The sequence below is a fragment of the Cynocephalus volans genome, chromosome 10 (assembly GCF_027409185.1).
Source record: "Cynocephalus volans isolate mCynVol1 chromosome 10, mCynVol1.pri, whole genome shotgun sequence".
NCBI classification, from domain to species: Eukaryota; Metazoa; Chordata; class Mammalia; order Dermoptera; family Cynocephalidae; genus Cynocephalus; species Cynocephalus volans.
Window position 1 is genome coordinate 88,586,332 of NC_084469.1, and position 17,659 is coordinate 88,603,990.

Consider the following 17,659-nt stretch of genomic DNA (forward strand, 5'->3'; position numbering starts at 1 on the left):
GTGCTACGACAGGAAACCCAGTCCCCATCTTCAGGGCTCCCTTACAACAGGCCTCTAAAAGTCGTATCTTTTTTCCAGGAAGAAAAAAAACTTTTGCAAAAACACCTCCTCAATAAACAACATGTAAACAGAAACAGCTGCTTCAGTCTCTACAAATGTCTCATTGTGTCTTCAAGGGCTTGTTTGTGGCCGGCAGTGGGGAGGGCTGGCAGGGGCCATTGTCTTCCTCGGGGCAGTCCTGGGGGTAAACCACGAAACACAGCTCCTGGCCCCAGTGTGTCAATGATTCTGAGGACAGACGGATAGACAGATGGACCATGGGGCCTGATCCCTTGGGACAGGGGCAACCTCATCTCTGGACACCTCCCCTGGGCAGGGGTCTTCAGGGAGCTGCCCTCTCTGCAGGTGGGCTCTGGACACTTGGGCCACATCTTGGGGAGACAATTGGTGGTGGATGGGCCCCGTGTTACTACCCCAGCTGCTGCGAGACTCAGCTCTGGGGCGAGCCTCTAGGAAGGCCCCATCTCCAGACTCCAGCCACCTCAGGAAGCTGCTCGGCTCACCTGTGAGTCTGTGCACACACTTTGGTTTGCTTCTCCAGAACACTCCCAGGAAGAAAATAGGCACCCCTGTGAGGATGATGATGACGCCCACCCCACAGACCATGGGCTCTGAGATGAAGCTGAAGACCAGCAAGAACGCCCAGAAGACCAAATAGGTGATGGGTATGAGAAGGTTCACCTGGGGGAGAGCAAACCTAAGTGCTGATGGTGCAGGGCTCCCGGCTTTGGCCCCACCACCCTGGGGGTCTTAGAAGCTTTTCTCCCTTCCTGGGAGCTGGGGACTGAGGGGCCCCTTCTGGCAGCAGCCCAGTGTGCTGGAAGCCAATTCATGGGTTGGCCAGTTGGCCAAATCTTTGAGGATTTGTCGAAGTTTCAGCGGCTCTGAGCTCCACCCAGCGGTGTGTGCAGACTTGTTGCTTGCACTCGGTGGAGGTCAATTATTTGGGGGTGTTTCCCATTTCAGGCACTGAGCACTTAAGGATTTATGCAAATAGGATAATATGCAAATGAGGGGCTTTTCTTTTAGCTCAGACTTCTGTTTCTGTGTGGACTCATGGAATTCTGACTCTGTTACTGGCAGCCTGTGTGACCTTGAGCAGGTTCCAGAGCCTCATTTTCCTCATCTGTAAAGTGGGGGTATTAAGAGTGCCGTCCTCATGGGGTTGTTACAAGGGGTGAATATGTCAGTGCATAGGAAGCTCGGAGCAGGGCCCAGCTTCCAGCCAAAGCTGGGATTGCCGCCACTGTCATCACCTGCCCCTGGTGCCCACAATGACTGCAGGGTTGGCTCTGACAGGTTCTGGCACCTTGGCCAGCCCATCCTCCCCCGGCTCACCTTGATGGGCCTGTGGAGTGCTGGCCGCCTCCAGCGCAGCACGAGCAGCCCCAGGATGGTGACGCCATAGCAGAGGTAGTTGATGAAGGACACGTAGTTGATGAGCGTGTATGTGTCTCCCACGAGCATGATGACTGCTGTGGCCCCACACTGGGAGAGGACCTAGGGCTGACAGCTGGCCTCCCACCTGCCTCCTGTCATCCCTGCAGGCTGCTCTGGCCTGCCCGCTCAGGTTGGGAGGTCAGGTGAGCCCCGGCCCCTTCCCACATCCCCTGTGGGTTGCCCGCCATGGCCAGGGGCTCATCCCTGCCATTAACCAGTAAGTCCCACATTGCTGGGTGGTCCTGACTCCATGCCCTGCCTGGCCTGGGTCCCCCAACTTACGCAGACAAGGAGGGCAGGAATAGGGGTGCAGTGTCTGACGTGGATCATAGCCAGCAGGCTGGGCAGGTGCCCTTCTCGGGCTCCAGAGAAGCACAGCCTAGGGGGTGGGGACAGAGATGGGTGGGGGCCATGAGCCCGGCCTTGGGGCCTCTCCACCAGCCAGATCTTGGACCTCGGCCCTGGACCTAATGTCCCTCTTGAGCTGTCACCTCTAACCTCCTGCTCCAGGCCGCAGCAGTCCCACTGGACAGTTCTTCCCCTCACCTAGCCTGTCTCCCTCTTGTTTTCTTTACCTCTGAGTTGGGATCAGACATTTGTCACGGGCGGGATCATCATGCTAGCTTCAGGTGGACTCCTCCACCTGGCAGTGTTTCCCTTCCTGTCCCCCTGCACGGCTCGTGCACACCAGGGCACCTGCCTTGCCTCACCACCACCACCGTCTCCCCAGTCCAGTCACCTGGAGGAGGTGAACAGGTAGCCATTGATCCCTCCGAAAGTGGAAAGTGCCACGGAGACGGGCATGACCCAAGAAAAGTAGCCCAGCAGCTTCTCCCCGAAGGTCTGAGTGGGCACAGAAGAGAGGCTGTGCGTGAGGCTGGGGAATGGGCCGGGGCAGGAGCCGGGGACCAAGCAGGGGCCCCACTCACCACGGCCACTGCGTTAGAGGACAGCAGCTCCTGGGGGGACATGGCAGTGAAGTAGGCGATGTTGGTGAAGGTGTACACGAAGGTCACCAGTGGGATAGAGATGAAGATGGCACGAGGTAGGTTCCTGGGGGCAGTCAGTGGAGCGTGTCAGCGTCTCACCCTCAGGAGGTGGGGATGGGGCACAGCAACAGAAACAGCTTTGAGTCTCCATCTCCTGCGTCTGCTGGGGACACTGGGCTGGGGAAGGGAGGAGCACTGCTGCCCAGGACATGGGAACACTGCTGTCTGCCCCCCCTGACCCCATCCTCCGCCTGGCACAGGCCGATAGAAGGTAGGGCAGGTGGAGACGGGGCCGCATCGTATCCTGAGGAGAGGGCCTAATATCTGTACATAAAGAGAAAACTGTGCACAGCCAAAACCAGCCTGGAAAGCCCCCAAAGTGCCCTCAGAGCCCAGCCCGTAGGTCTAGGGTCTCCCTTGGGACTCTCCTTCAGTCCTGCCCTCTCAGCTACAACTGTTCACTGTTGGGGGCTCTGGCTGAGCGTCACTGGCTTCATTTGTGGGGACCACATTGTGTGCGCATGCATAATTTTTGGCCAGCAGCACATCACTGCATCTATTTACAGCAGGACGATGATACCCAGTCTTTCTGAGGGCCAGTGAGGGGCCGTGACCACCCACAGCCATGCAGAACAGGGCCAGGCTAGAATGCAAGTGTCCCTGCTTTCTTTCAGGGACAGCAGGCACGGTCAGCGGATGACCAGTCTGAGCCACAGGTGGGAGGAGGTCTGTGCAGAGAGGTCGCCTCGCCCACCGGCAGGCCCCCACCCTTCTCAGTGCCTGGCTGGGGGCCCCACTCACTTTCGAGGGTCAACCAGTTCCTCAGTGACATAGTTGAGGAAGTTCCAGCCACTGAAGGCAAAGGAACCCTGGAGGAAGGCCAGGGCCAGGTGACCCACCGAGGGCATCATCCAGAAGGCGAAGGCATTGCTGGGTCGCAGCTCCTCGAAGTGTCCTGGGGGTCCAGAAATCAGGGATCAGCGCTGTCTCCCTAGCCCTGCCCACACCCCCACCCCAGCCCTACCTTGGAAAATCTGGACAAAGCCCACGCCAATGATGAGCGACAGGGCCAGCAGCTTCCCTCCTGTGAAGACGTCCTGGATGCGCGTGGCCCAGCGCACACTGGAGCTGTTGACCCACGTCAGGAGCACTGGGGAGGAAAGGCAGCACAGGGGCCTGATGCTGAGACCCCTCACAGTGGGCCACAGCCAAGTCCAGCCCAGATGGCAGGAGACTGGCATCCCCTGCTGCGGCTGGAGTGCAAGAACCCCAGCCCCTGAGGCCTCTGTCTCAGGGGCTGCAGCTGGGAGTCCCGCTGCTGTACCCTCCCACATGGGCAGTTGGCTGCTCTGGGGACAGAGGCCACCTGGAACGCAAGTGGGCACTCACTCAGGCAGGCCATGGAGAGTACTCGGGAAGCAGTGGCAGGGGGCATGCAGTTGGGGAACACAGGCTGCAGCACGTAGTTGGAGAAGGTCATGGAGATGACAGCCAGGCTGGTGGGGTACATGATGAGGACGGCGCTCCAGAGCAGCAGGAAGCTGGAATGAGTGAGATCTGGAGTGGCATGGGCATCCCAGTGCCCCTCCTGGTGCACCTGGCCCAGGTGTGTGGAGTGGGGCTGCACCTGGGCCTGGCACCCAAGGGCTGGCTAGGCTGCCAGAGGCTGGCGTGGTCGGGGAGCGGGGCTGACCTTGTTGAGGCCTCACTGCTGTATTTATCAACTATTTGAAAAGAGAAGGCATTAAATGTACTTAAACATCAATGGGGCCACCGTTGGGCAGGTGCTGGGAAAGACGTGGGAACCAAACACCTTTCTAATGACCACCTAGCTGCCCCGGCCACAGGCTGTTTCCTGAGCCAGGGTGAGCTGTCCTGGACCTGCAGTCACAGCTTCGGCCATGGCTTTCAGCAGATCCCTGTGGCTGACAATGGTGACTCAGCTGTGGTCCCCCTGAGGGAGACCTTTGTTGTACAGGGACTGGAACTTGCAAAGGGCCCTGGCTGTGGCTGGGGAGTGATTTAGCCCCTACTGCCTGAATCTTGCCTCTGCAGGATGCCTATGTAGGGTTGGGCTCTGTGCTCAAGGCTATGAGGTCTGACTTGTTCCCAGGGACTCTGCCTGTATCCAGGGGAGGGTCTGCCCCTGGGGGTGATCCTAGCCCTTGGCCAGCCCTCAAGGATGGAGACTACCTTATCCAAGGACACCAGCCACCTCTGTGTCACCAAGTTTGGTGGGTTCCTCTTAATCCTCACTTTGCTCTGTAGCCCTATGTCCTACCCCCACCTTTACACAACCTTCCCCCTTGGCATCTGAGACATTCTAGCTCTGTGGCCTTCCTCCCCTGCTGGGAGCTCCCCTCTGCCAACCCCTCCATGCTGGGCACCTGTGGGGCAGGGTCGTGGGCCCTCTTCTCCCTCCCACCTTCCCCCAGAGTGTTTTTTCAGCCCACAGCATGAGTCTTATGCTTTCTTGGGTCCCAGCCCCCTTGAGGACCCTCTGCCCAGAGGGGAGTACCCAAGAACACACCCACAGGGGTGTGCATGCCCTGACAGGGCCCCATCCACGCTGCCCAATTAAGGGACCTCAGCCCACGTCCCTCAGAACCAAACTTTGCACACTTCAGTCTAGACTTTTCCTCCGAGCTTTAGGCCCTTCACCTAAGACACGACTGAGCATCTCCTGGGATGTGCCACAGACCTCACCAATGCGGTAATCCCCTCCCCGAAATCTCTCCTGCCCTGTTCCAGGGACCATCTATGAAGCTCTCAAAGCCTCCCACTGTACGCACTTCTCCCCTCAGGCCACACTGGCTACCGCATCTTCCCAAATTAGGCTCCTAAGTGATTCTGGAATCTGCTTGCCCCTTTGGGGCCCTTGGCATGACTCAGCTGGACAACGGGCCTGCTGTGAACCTGACCTTACCTCCAGCCACAGCACACAAACCATGCTTGCTTGGGCCACCACGCTCTCTGTACATGCTCCCTCCTGCCTGAGATGTCCTCCTCCCTGGCTGGAAGGGCTGAGAAAAATCCTACCCTTCTTCTAAGCCTCAGTGCAAACATGGTTTTTCCTGGGAGCTTTCCTTAGGGAAGGTGTACCCTGTTCTCTTTGCTGCGTGGCCGCTGCCTCTTGTAGACACCCTCAAAGCAAGGATCCTCTAGGTCTCAATCACATTCAAAGGGCTATTTCCCCTCTGCTCTGTGAGCAACTTAGGACAGGGACTTATAACTGCATCCCCACCCCTTGGCTCACAGTATGCTCAGCAATTGTTCGCTGGTGAATAAAAGAAGTCAGGGAGCTGTTTCAGGTGACCTTTTGCAGGGCGTGTGAGAATATCATGCCTCGCTCCCCTCTCCCCACACAATGCACGGGTTTACTAAAATCAAGGCCCCTCCTTGCCTGGGTACTAACATTATCTAGTGGTTTCTGATAGTAAGAGCCTCCCTGCTCCATAAGCAACCAGGTGGGGAAGTGGGACTCGGAGGGAGGTCTGTTTAAAAGGAGACACAGAGAGGTCAAGGGGCCAGCTAGAGTGTCCCCCAGACACCAGCACAGTGGCATGGGCATTGGTGCCGTCCACCCTGGCCTTGGAAGGCTGCCCATCACTCCCACTCCCTTCTCTCCATCCACCCCATAGCCTCCCTGTGATGTGGGAAGTGGAAGAGGAAACCAAGGCCCAGGGCCCGACTGGCCGTCCTGTTCCAAAGAGGCTGACCCCCCACCCCGCCAGCACCCCACACTCACCCAGCCAGGCCTCCGAAGATCTCTGTGACGTAGGCATAGTCCCCACCGGACTTGGGGATGGCAACTCCCAGCTCTGCATAGCAGAGGGAGCCCAGAGCAGTCACGCCCCCACCCAGGACCCAGACGAACAGGGCCAGACCCACAGAGCCCGAGTGCTCCAGGACACCCTTGGGTGAGATGAAGATGCCTGAGCCGATGATGTTTCCTGTGTGGGAGAGAGGGGGAGGCATCAGGCTGCCGGTCCCCTTCAGCAGCCCAACCTTCTCTTTGGGTCCAGATGCTGCAGTGAGGAAGGCAGGCCAGAGTGCTTCCTGGAGCCCAGGGAAGAGGTGGGCCTGGAGGCGTGTGGATGCCACCGGGCCCCTCGAACCTAGCAAGTCCCCCTCTGAGCTCAGGATCTGTCCTCTCCTCAGTCCCTGGCATGGGAAGTGGCATTCTGTCCAGCCAGCCAGGCTTCCTGCCAGAGATGGGTCCTGTCTGAGTTTCTCTGCCCGCCATGGACCCCTGTGAGGTGGAGCCAGCAGAGTGCGGCAGCTCAGCCACCTGAGGGATGGCAGAGGTGGCCCCTGTACATCCCCACATGGCCCATACTCAGGCCCTCACCTCTAGCTCAGGCCCCTCATCTTCTCAGCCTCTAGCCACTTGTCCTCCCTCCAACCTGCTGGCCACAGCTGGCCTCCTAAAGCAAGACCTTGACCACTCTCTTGCCGCATTCCTCTTGGCCAAAGTCCAAACTCATGGAGTGGCTTAGGGAGTAGCACCTCTGCCATGAAGCCCTCCTTGACCACACCGGGTTTGGGTCCCCCTTCCAATTCACTGCTCTGCTCTGTACTTCATTTCTTATCTTCTCTCTCTCCTCTGCCTATGAGGGAGCCCATCTCCCAGCTTCCTGGGCTCCTCCCTGACCTAGAACCCACGCTGTGGACATGGACTCTGAAGAGACCTTCTTTCCTGGTGCTGTTAAAATGTCTCAGGCCCTGGGCCAGGGCCAGTGGGGAAGGGAGTGGAACTGGTGCATTTTAAGGGCTGGGTTGGTCAGCAGCCATCAAGGCAGGGATGGGGTAGGCTATGGCAGGCTGGAGACTCCTGGGCCAGCCTGGGGATCTGGACACAGACTGCCGCTTCCCTTGGGGCAGCCCTTGATTGCACAATGGAAAGCCTGGGCGTGGGCTCACCTCTCCATTCCTGTCTGTAAAGTGGGGGTATGGTGAGGGCGCAGTTAGATGCAGCGTGTAGAGCCCATTCACAACTGTATCCGAAATGCACTTTGCATCATCACTGCCATGATTCTGTGTGAACTGTCTGCAACCTCACCAGCAGGCAGCCACTGCTCCTGCCTCCTCTCACCTCAGTTCTCTGACACATAGTAGGTGCTCAGTACATACCTGTTGAGTAAACTGATGGATGAGTAAATGGCCTGATGACCAAAGTGGCATCAATGCCTTGATGTGAAGACCCAATTTCCATGCAAGTAGAATCTGCTGTGATTCTGGAAGGTGTGCCCTGTCCACGCGGCCGACTCTGAGTCTTGAAAGGATGGTTGTGTGGGGGAGGGGGTGCTCCTGTTGACTCAGGATGTCTGGAAGCGGAAGGGGACTGTGCACCCTCTGCGTTCTACAACAATGGGAAATGCTCAGAGGGCCAAGCTGTGCTCTGCAGAGCAGGTTCCCAGGATGAGCAAGACTCTGAGTGGCCATGTATCCCTGAGCTCCCTGGCAGTTAGCGCAAAGCAGGGCAGTGTTCTGCCTTAGGTGGGCCTCATCATCTGTGCAAATGAATCAGGTAACCTCACTGGAGATTTGTACTAGAACCTGCCCACGAGGACATGACCCCAGAACCCACAGGCCACATAAATAAAAGAGCTGATACTGGTGGGACCTGGGGCCCAGCTCCTCGATAAGGATGGCCCCCACCTGCCAGGTCCCTGGGAGGGGGTACACATCCATCAGAGCAGAGCCTACCCACCCACCTGCCAGGCCCACAGGCGGGGCTGGACGAGGACACAGCTGTGGCTGCCAATCTGCATTCACTCCTTGTCCACGGTGCTACCCCCCACCCCCACCCCCAGCCGACACAGATTTCCAGTCTGGACGGCCACGACGCCCCACTTGGTTTTCTGGTCACATCCTAGGAGCCCTAAATACATCCAGATAAGGATGAACAAATTCCTGTGCCCCAGCCCCCAGGGGTAAACTGTGCCCTCAGTCTGCTCCCAGGGGAAGAGGGGCCACCTCCCTCATCCACCACAAGGGGACCAGGGCCTGGGTGGGCTGCTGGGTTTCTAAAGCGCCTTTGAGTTTGCTCCATCCGGCAGCAGTGCCTCTGTTCTCAGGACCTGGCGGAGTGGGATTTGCCAAAAGCCAGTGAGGTTGGAAGCCAGCGGGGGCTGGGTGGCCTTGGAAGGAGCTGGGTATGTTCAAGCTGGGGGTATCCAAGGCCCCGAGTCACCCTCCCTCAGAGACCCTTCCACTCTATGCAATTCAGCCTGGCAGGGCCTCACCTGGCACCTTGTCTTCAGGGCTGGGGTCACTAGCTCTGTGGCTGAAGACTCAGATGCTGGGCTCTGGGAGGCAGACAGGGGTACCATTATTTTGAACATGTGGCCTAAGGCTACAGTTAAGAACACCAAGGACCACGTGTGTTAGCCAGTGTCTCAGGTCCTCAGGGGCTACTCCCTTTGGGCCTGGACAACCTCCAGCATCTGCACAGGCTAATGCTTGAAGATGGCAGAAAACTCCACCGCGGTCCACTGGCTGATCTCAGCACCATGTGGGGTGGATGGGACTCTGCGAGGAGCAATGGGGGCAGTGGGCTTGGGTGAGTGGCAGAGGGCAGTGGGTAAGGAGGAGGAGGGTGGATACTGAGGACAGGGATGGGAGCCTCCAGTGCTTAAGTGATTACAGATGTGGAGGAGGGACTGCCAGAGCTGGAAGGAGGGACTGCCAGTCCCTCCCAGTGGTGGTGGGCTCAGGCCTCCCTTCTCAGACTCCATGTTCAGGCCCAGCTGATCTGCCTGATGCAGGGGAACAGCAGTGGACAGGACTTGCTGTCCCCTTGTGGGATCCTGGTCTGCAGGAAGAGGAGGAGGGGCAGGAACTCAGGCAGGGCCTGATGGGACAAGGGGACATGGGATGGCCCAGGAGATACTGCTGGGTGTCTGGTTGGTGTTTGACTGATGGCTGGCCAGAGAGATGCAGGTCCTGAGCCCTACACACTCCTGTCCACCCAACGGGACAACTGTCCTGTGGTCCTGCAGGTCCTCAGGGGGCCAGAGCTCCTGGGCAGGTAGGCTGTGAGTTCTCTAACCAACAGGACTCCCTTGAGTCTCCTTCTCCCCCCTCCCCCCACCAGCCTTTACTGGGTGGTTTTTATCACATTAAGATGTTTGGCCTGATGGGGCTTACTCGGCTCCTTGGAGGAAAGAAGAAAGGGCCATTGTTCCCCATGGCTGCTGCGGTGCACGCTGACCTATTTCTGGGAGGCAGCGGCAGACCATGGAGGTCACAGGGGTAGACAAGTTGGGAGAATGAGCCACCTGCCCATGGGGTGTGTGTGGGCAATGTGCAGTATGATTTGGGGAAAGGTCAGGGAAGTGCTGCCAGGCCAGGAGGCTGGCACCATCTCTCATCCCTAGAAACACATTCAAGAGTCAGCTGTGTGACTTCAGGCTAGTGCTGCCCTTCTGGGCCTCCATTTCCCCATCTTCCAAGTGGGACCACTGGGCTAGAGGGCAGCAGAGGGCTGGTCTGACCCTAACTTTGGCAGGGAGGACGCACTCTGCACATCTGCACCAGGCCCTCCATCCCCCACTGTGGCGAGCCTCTCCCCAGCTCACTGGTCTGAAGTAACCCCAACCCCAGGAGGCTCTCCACTGCCCACACTGGCTCCTATTACCTGGGCTCTGCCCTGCTCCCATGGTCCCTGGAAGATGTCTGGTAAGTGATCTTTCAATTTGATGTGGGCATGAGGGCATGCTCTTGACCTGGTCTGGCTCATCAGATGCCCTATTGTCACTCACCTTGGAGAACCCCCAGGCTGCCCAGTCTTTCCTCTGGACACCTGAGCCCCGTGGGACCCCAACACCCTGGGATGAGCAACCAGAGCCCTGCTGAGACCTGGGTGAAGCCTGTACCCTCCACACACGAGTGTCTTCATGTCCTCATGGTAAGCATGTGTCAGGTATCTCTCCAGGAGAACAGACGTGCCCGTCAAGGTCTTGGCAGAACCCCAAGGAGGTGAGTGGAGATATCCAGGACATGTCTGGAGCTGCTACTTGGCCAATGCGCCTAGCCCACTTTCCTCTGGGGAGATGGAAGAGCAGAAGGGTGGAGCCCTCTGTGCCTGGCTCAGCCCAGTCTGGCCTCGCCCATGCCCTGTCTCCAGGCTGAGTGTGGCCGTAGTCACCGATGAGCTCCACGTTGCTGAACCCAACAGTCAAGCCCTAGGCTGCATCATACTCGACTTGTCAGCATGTGGCAAGTTGATCACTTCCTCCTCACTCAGCCTGCTGGTCTCCCTCCTGACTCCCTGGCCACTCCTTCTCAGAACCTTTTGCTGGTCCTTTCTCTCTCCTGACTTCTAAATGCCGGGTGCCCAGGGCTCAGTCTTGCAGCCTCTTCCCTTTTCTTTCTATGCTCACTCCCTTGGAGACCTCATCCAGCCCCCTGGTTTCTGTTGGCAACTCCCATATTTATATCCCTAGCACGGATCTCTCCAATAAACTAAACCTGGGTATATAACTAACTACTCAACAAACAGGCATCTCAAACATAACATGTTCAAAACTGAATTCCTGCCTTTCCCCTGAACCTGCTCCTCTCACAGTCTTCCCTGATCAATAAATGGCACACCCCACATTCAGCTCATGACAAATCCTCTGGCTCCACCTTCCAAACACATCCAGAACTGAGCCTCCTCTCAGCACCTCCACAGCCCCACCACCCAATGTGGAGTCACCTGGCCCTGAGCCACTATCGTCTCTTGGCCAGGTGACTCCAGTAGCTTCCTGACCGGCATTCCTGCTCCCGCTCCGTCCCCTGCAGCCTCTTCTCCACAGTGAGCCCATCCGGTCCCATCCCATCCCTCCTCTGCTCAGAACCCTCCCAAGGCTCCCACCTCACACAGAGAAAAAGGCAAAGTCCTTACTGCAGCTTGCAAAGCCCCACACCGACTGAACCCCACCCCACTCCCCGACTCATCTCTGGCCAAAAAAACCCCTCCCCCAGCAGCCTACATCCTCCTTCCTGGCTTGGTTGTCTGGTCTCAGCACTTATCATGATCCCGTTACTGTACATTTGGCTTATTTATCTTGTTCGCTGTCTGACTCCCACACCAGAATGTCAGCTCCAGGAGCAGAGGGATTTTGTCTGTCTGGCCCCCTGTTGTGTCTCCAGCACCTAGAACAGTGCCAAGCACTATTCAGCACATCACTGTTGAATAGATGAAGGAGTGTGTCCAGGGCTGGCAGGCCCATCCTTGTAGCTGGAGCTGCCCTGGCCCCCGCTGGTGTCGCGAAGTACACCAAGGGCATCTGACTCTGGGCAGGATGCAGCCTTAGCTCCTCCGTTTCCTCATCTGTAAATGGGGCTGTATGAGGCACAGGCAAGCTCCCACGTAGCTTTATGTCTCCTCAGGGTCCCAGTGAGGAAAGGTTAGGGTCCTGAAGGGGTTCATCCTCTCTGAGCAGCCCAGCTACCTCCAGCCCTGGAGACCCCAGAGAGGGACCTGACTGAGGCTAGGTGAGCAGGGATGGGCTGCTGAGGAGATGGGGTTCATGAGTTGACTCCTGAGTCCCTGGACATACTTGAGCCTGACCCACAAACACCTGCATGAGCTGGACATTGAGTCAAAGGGAGAGAGTGGAGGAAGAACCTGGTCAGCAGACCCAGGGGTGACTGCCACTCTGCCAGATGTGGTCACATCCTTTCCTTAGGTGTGGATCAGGTGAGGGAGCTGGCTGAGGTTGCTGAGTCAGGATGAGAGACCCTATATGTACAGCTGCTGGGAGTGGGGGTGGGTGGGGAACTTCACTGTCCATCTGTTTGTTTGTCCATCCACAGTGGAGTGGGGAGCTCAGTAAACCCTGGTTGGATGAGCTTCCAGCTCAGTCCCCAACCTTCCCCCATCCAGGGCTCTCAATATGGCCCCAATTGTGCTTAGCATCAGAACAATATGAAGGGCACTGGACCTTAGGAATCTGTTTCCAAATCCTGAGTCTACCACCTGCAGTGGTGTCATTTCACTTCCAACCTCAGCCTCCACATCTGTAAAATGGGTATAAAATTTCCTGTCTTGCAAGGTGGGTGTGAGAACCAAGGAGATAAAGGAAGAGCATGTGTTCATAATGTAATAGGAGCTGTTTTTCTAGACAGATACTGGATGTGATGGGGCCTGCACGGCCCCCATCCCACTGGCTCTACTTCCTCCAGCCTAGCCTGTTCCTCTCCTGCTGTACTTGTGGTGGTCAGCGGGCACTGTCCTAAACACATTTTAAGTGGAGTCTCTCTCCTTCCCACAGCCACTCCTTTCCCTATATCCCCAGTCCTGAAAGCCTCACTCCTTAGCCTGGGCTGGGGCAGAGTATAAGGGAAAGAGGATTATACGATCTCCCGGGAGGGTCTATGTGGAAGTTTTGGAGATAACAAGTTCAGCAACTGGTAACAAACAAGGATAGATTATGGAGCAGGATGTAAAGTTCTCAAGATTTTTTAAAGCTAAAATATGACACTTGGCAGACATTTTTGGCTTTGACCAGATTCCCCAGGATAGTGGTGTAGAGAAAGTGGGCCCACCTGGGGCAGGGGAAGGTGGGCCCCCCAGAACAGTGAACAGGGAGGGGGTGGGGCCCTCATAGCCTCAAGTGGGGAGGGCAATGCAGATGCTGACAACCCACACCTGCCCAGGTCTTCACCTCCTGTCATCTTCTACTTGAGGTTGATTGTCTCCTTGCTTGTTTCCTGCCCAGTCCAGCCTTCTGCCTGCTGTGATCCTCCAAAGCTCCCCAAGCCAGGCTCATAGGACCACCACTGAGTGCTTTAGGCTGGGGGTCAAGTCATCTGGGTTCTTTTGCTGAATCCACCAGCTTTAGCTGGCCAAGTTCCCCTTCACTCTAGCTCAGCCTTCAAGGTCTGGAGACTGAGGGGAGGTGGTGGACCTGGGACAGCAGGAATGGGCTGAAGGTTGGGGGAGCTGTCAGGGAAGACCTGGGCTGAATGGGAGAATTCTTGCAGGGCATGTCCGGGAGAAGGAGCGTGATGGTGGAGCTAGCCTCCTCCACTCACACTGCCACCACCAGCTAGGCCCTCTTCTTGGGCAACAGGAGCCTGGCAGCCTCTGCCTGACCCGAGGATGACGGGATGTGGGCAAGGTGCAGAGTAGGAATGCAGCTCAAGGATGCTGGGTTTAATTGAGGCAGGACAGGAAGAGCTGTCTCTCCCTGCCCCTGCCTGGCCCTGCAGCAGGCTTGAGGCACAGTCAGCCTCTTCACCCATGGCACCCATGATGCATGGGCTTCCCATTCCTGAGGGGACAGCTCCTGGAGAGGGTATGGGTGGGAAAGAGCCATTTCTTGTAGCAGAGGCACCCTAGATCAGGAAGCTCCCAGGGCCAGATCCCAGGAGATACCATCATAGGTGCAAGAGGGTGAGTCAGTGGAGCTACCTGCCCAGGGTCTGTGTTCAGGGGCAACTCGATATGAGTGCTATGTATGGACAAGAGCCAGACTGCACTTGTGGCCCAGGAGCTTCTAATGCAGGGGTGGCAGCAGAGGAGGAAGTGAAGAGCCTGGGTCTGCCCTGCCAAGCCCAACTTTATCTCTAGGGGTCTAAGGGTGGGAGAACAGTGGACACACAAGCAGCTCCCACTGCCAGTTCCCAGGGAGTCAGTATTCATGACTTTGACAGAGGGAGGAAAAGCCCACCACCATTCTCATTGTCCCTGAGCATTCTGCCAACCCAGAAGCCCCTATGTTGGGGCAGGACACATGGACTCATTGTCAGGTGGGGAAACTGGAGCCAGAGGCCAGCCGATGCAAGTGCCTGTTGGGATCCCAGCCCAGGGAGCAGTCGGCCTTCCTGCAGGCTTCGTCTGCCCACCACTGCCTGCCCGTCACGGGCTTTACCGCGTTGTCTCCCTGGGTCCTGTTGCCAAACCCTGCAGTAATTACATGTTCTGAACCTATTTCCTCTGTGCTGGCTCTACCTGTCCAGTGTTCCCATAGTCCCTCTTGCTCGCCTGACCTCCAACTGCATAGTACCTGGACCGTGCACCCCAGTAGGGATCAGACTGACCCACAGCCCAGAACTTGGGGCTTATGTCGGCATCAGCCTGACCAGCCCCGCACTTGGGAGGTTCCTGCACTCAAGGCAAGACTACAGCCATTCTCTCCATTTCACAGATGAGGAAACCGAAGGTAATTGCCTTGCCAAAGCCCCACCGTGAAGTACAGGCAGGAGGAGGATTTCAGCTGTGGATGGGACCCACAACTCCCTCAGGTGCAAACATTCCGGCAAAGATTGGGGAGGTGGAAACAAGAAGCTCTTCGACGCTGTGCCAGCCCCTGCCCTGGGTGTGGGTCAGCACGCCCTCCGGGGCGAGACACCGAAGGCGCCCGGGCGTCCGCTCGCCCGCGGTCCCCCCCGTCGCAGACCCGTAGGAGCGCCCAGAGAGGGGGTGCCCCTACTTCGGAGCGGCTGTGCGCACCCCCAGCCTTCGGCCCTGCAGTCCTGAGCCCCCGCCCGCCTCGGGCCCAGCTCACCGATGATGATGGTGCAGGCGCTCACCAGCCCGATCTCCTTCTTGAGCGCCACCCGCTCTGAGGCGCCGGGCCCGGGGCCCGGGCCGGGGTTCCCGCGCCCGCTCTGTTGCTGCGTGTGGCCGGCCATGTCGCTGTCCCACCGCGTCCCCACTCCCTGCGCTGCCCGTCCGGCCGGCCGGCAGCCAGTCGGTCAGTCCGTCGGTCCGTCTGTCGGTGCGCTCGCGGCCCTCGCAGCCGGGACAGCGCCCACAGGCGGGCGCATGCGCTGGCGCCCGGCCCGGGACCCGGGCCCGGGGGCGAGGGGGGGCCAGGGAGGGGCGGAAGGAGGGCCGGCCGGCAGCCCCCTCCCCCACCTCCCTTAAAGGGAACTCCCTCTCCCCCCCCAAAAGGGCCTGGAAAGGAAGGAGAGGACTTGGAGCAGCCCTGGGAAGAACTTCCTAGCTGAGCGAAGGAAGGGGCTCTCCCGTTGCCTGGGTACACGCGGTCGTGGAGTGGGGTGCTGGAGCAGAGCTCAAAGACAAGACTGTCCCTGTCCTCAAGAGGCTGAGGCAGCAGGCCGTGTACTGGGAGCCCACTGTGTGCCAGTGCTTCAACACTCCCTCATCCTGGCACGCCCCGACGAGCTGCGGTGGGGCGGTGGGGCACGGAGCTTGTGTCCATTCTACAGGCTGAAGTTGAGGCCCAGAGATAAGGAAGGATCACGGAGCAAGTGCCAGGGCCCAGGGCGCACAGGCAAACCCTTTCTGATGCCTCCTGGGCTTCCAGGTGCTGAGGGCGGGGGAAATACGAGGTTCACCCCTGGGAGAGATGGGGGATGCGCCCTGGAACTCCTCTGAGGAGTCAGGAGACCCTGTGCACCCATGATCAAAGACCTGTGGACACAGGGTCGGGGTGAAGTCCCCAACCCTCATCCAGAGGGGACCCAAGGCCTCATGGGAGTTCTGGATAGGGCTCGTGCACCCCCACCCACCCCCACCCCCATCCCACCGGGCTCTGGGCTGCTTCTGGCGTTAGGTCCCGACTGCAGATTCCCGGCCACAAGTCAGAGTCAGGGCTCAGCGAACTAGAACGCTGGTCTTTGGCGCAGTCCTGGCTTAGTCCGGCCCGGCTCAAAGAGGCCAGGCCACCCGAAATGCCCGGGAGACGAGGAGGAGGGGGCTGGGGTCTTGGGAGGGGGTCGGGCGTGCGGGGCCGAGGGAGGCTGCCTCCTCCCGGAAGCCGCCCGGATTGTGCCGGCCGGGTCCAGAGGGGGGCGGGGGAGGGCGGGTGCCGCGTCGGGGCCACCGGGGCGGCGGGCGGGGCGAGCCTGGCACGGTGCGGCCGGCGGCGGAACAGCCTTTGTCTCTTTCTGGCGGCCGCCGCGACGCGCCGTCCCCTGCATGTGGATGAGGCCGCGCCGGGCGCCCCGTCCTTCCCCTCCTCAATCGCGGCCTCTGGGTTTGCCGGGCCTGGCCCAGGGTCGGACGGGCGGACCCGGGGTGGGACGTGGAGCTGAGGTCGAGTCCCGGGCTGGGGGCGGAGCCAGGAGCTTGGCTGGCAGGAGGGAACTTCGGAGTCGGGGGCGGGGAAGTAAGGGTAGGAGCAGGAGCCGGAGGCCCCCGGGTGGACGTGCTGGGGAGACGCGGAGGGGGAGGCCACCCGGCGAAGCTTCATCCCTCGCGCTCTTGTCGTCGGAGTCCGGCATTCTTGGCGCCCTCGGCCACCAGCCCCAGAGACGCGTTCCGCGGCTGGCTGTCTTAAAGGAGCCTCGCGCATGGGGCGGGAGAGGGGACGTAGGGGGTGGGCGGTCCTGGCTGTCGCTGATGGTAGGGGGCCGGTGCCTGTACCTTCTGGTTTGACTCTCCCCACCTAGTTGCCCTTGCAATGCTAGAGTCTGCTGGGTGAGTGTCCAGCCCGGACTAGTGAACTCCAGGGCTGGTTGTCAAGGGGCAGGGGCTGGCACGAGCATCACAAGCCTGGGGTTGTGGAGGGTGTGCCTCTCCTGGAACCTGGAATGTGGAGTACATGTTTGAGGGGAAGGGATGAGTATAGGGCTCTGCACAGGATGGAGTCTGCATGTTGTTGTCTGGACCCATAGCTAAGGAGGTAATTTTAGTGGAATTGAAGTAGAACCTGCAAACTCCAGTGGAAGCAAAAGATTAGTAAGATTACTTTACCATCCAAAAATTAATCAGCGTGATTCCCCACGTTAACAGAGAAAAAAGGAAAACCATAGAACCTTCTCTATAGATGCAAAAACCAGTCAGCCATGATTTAAACAAACAGAAAACTCTTAGCAAATTAAAAACAGAAGGGAACTTCCTTAACCTAATAAAGGTATCTACCTAAAAACAAATACCAAAGAAACAAAAAACAAAAACCCTACATTTAATGTCATACTTAATGGTGAAATATTGAATGCTTTTCCACTGAGATTGGAAATGAGAAAAAATGTTGACACTCATCAATTGTATACAATACTGTATTGGTGGTCTTAGCCAGTGCAATAAGGCAAGAAAAAGAATTAAAAAGGTATGAAGATAGGAAAGAAAGACAGAACTGTCATTCACATATGACATGATTGGGTATGTAGAAAATAAAAAAACAATATTATAGGTAAACTTAAGGAAGATAAGTCCATTTACCAAAGTCACTGGATACAAGTTCAATGTACAAAACTAATTGTAT

The 17,659-nt window shown here is 58.0% G+C and overlaps 1 protein-coding gene across 1 annotated transcript; it reads right to left on the reverse strand.

Annotated features, from left to right (window-relative positions):
• Positions 1 to 160: 160 nt before the first annotated feature.
• Positions 161 to 15,119, reverse strand: SLC7A10 (solute carrier family 7 member 10). The gene is made up of 11 exons (XM_063112826.1): positions 14,993 to 15,119; positions 6,238 to 6,442; positions 3,879 to 4,030; positions 3,514 to 3,639; positions 3,291 to 3,444; positions 2,430 to 2,553; positions 2,240 to 2,343; positions 1,783 to 1,879; positions 1,399 to 1,548; positions 564 to 741; positions 161 to 288 (listed from the first exon to the last, which is right to left on the reverse strand). Exons 1-11 carry the CDS (start codon positions 15,117 to 15,119, stop codon positions 161 to 163), a joined length of 1,545 nt encoding a protein of 514 aa, XP_062968896.1.
• Between the last annotated feature and the right edge of the window lie 2,540 nt (positions 15,120 to 17,659).

What these genes read in the sequence shown, in the direction of transcription:
- SLC7A10 (XM_063112826.1), bottom strand. Translation starts at nt 15,119, where the DNA reads ATGGCCGGCCACACGCAGCAACAGAGCGGGCGCGGGAACCCCGGCCCG. An exon ending in GAACTGGTTGACCCTCGAAA is followed by an intron (nt 2,554 to 3,290) that starts GTGAGTGGGGCC and finishes GACTGCCCCCAG; the next exon opens with GAACCTACCTCGTGCCATCT. An exon ending in GTGTGTGCACAGACTCACAG is followed by an intron (nt 289 to 563) that starts GTGAGCCGAGCA and finishes GTCTGTCCTCAG; the next exon opens with AATCATTGACACACTGGGGC.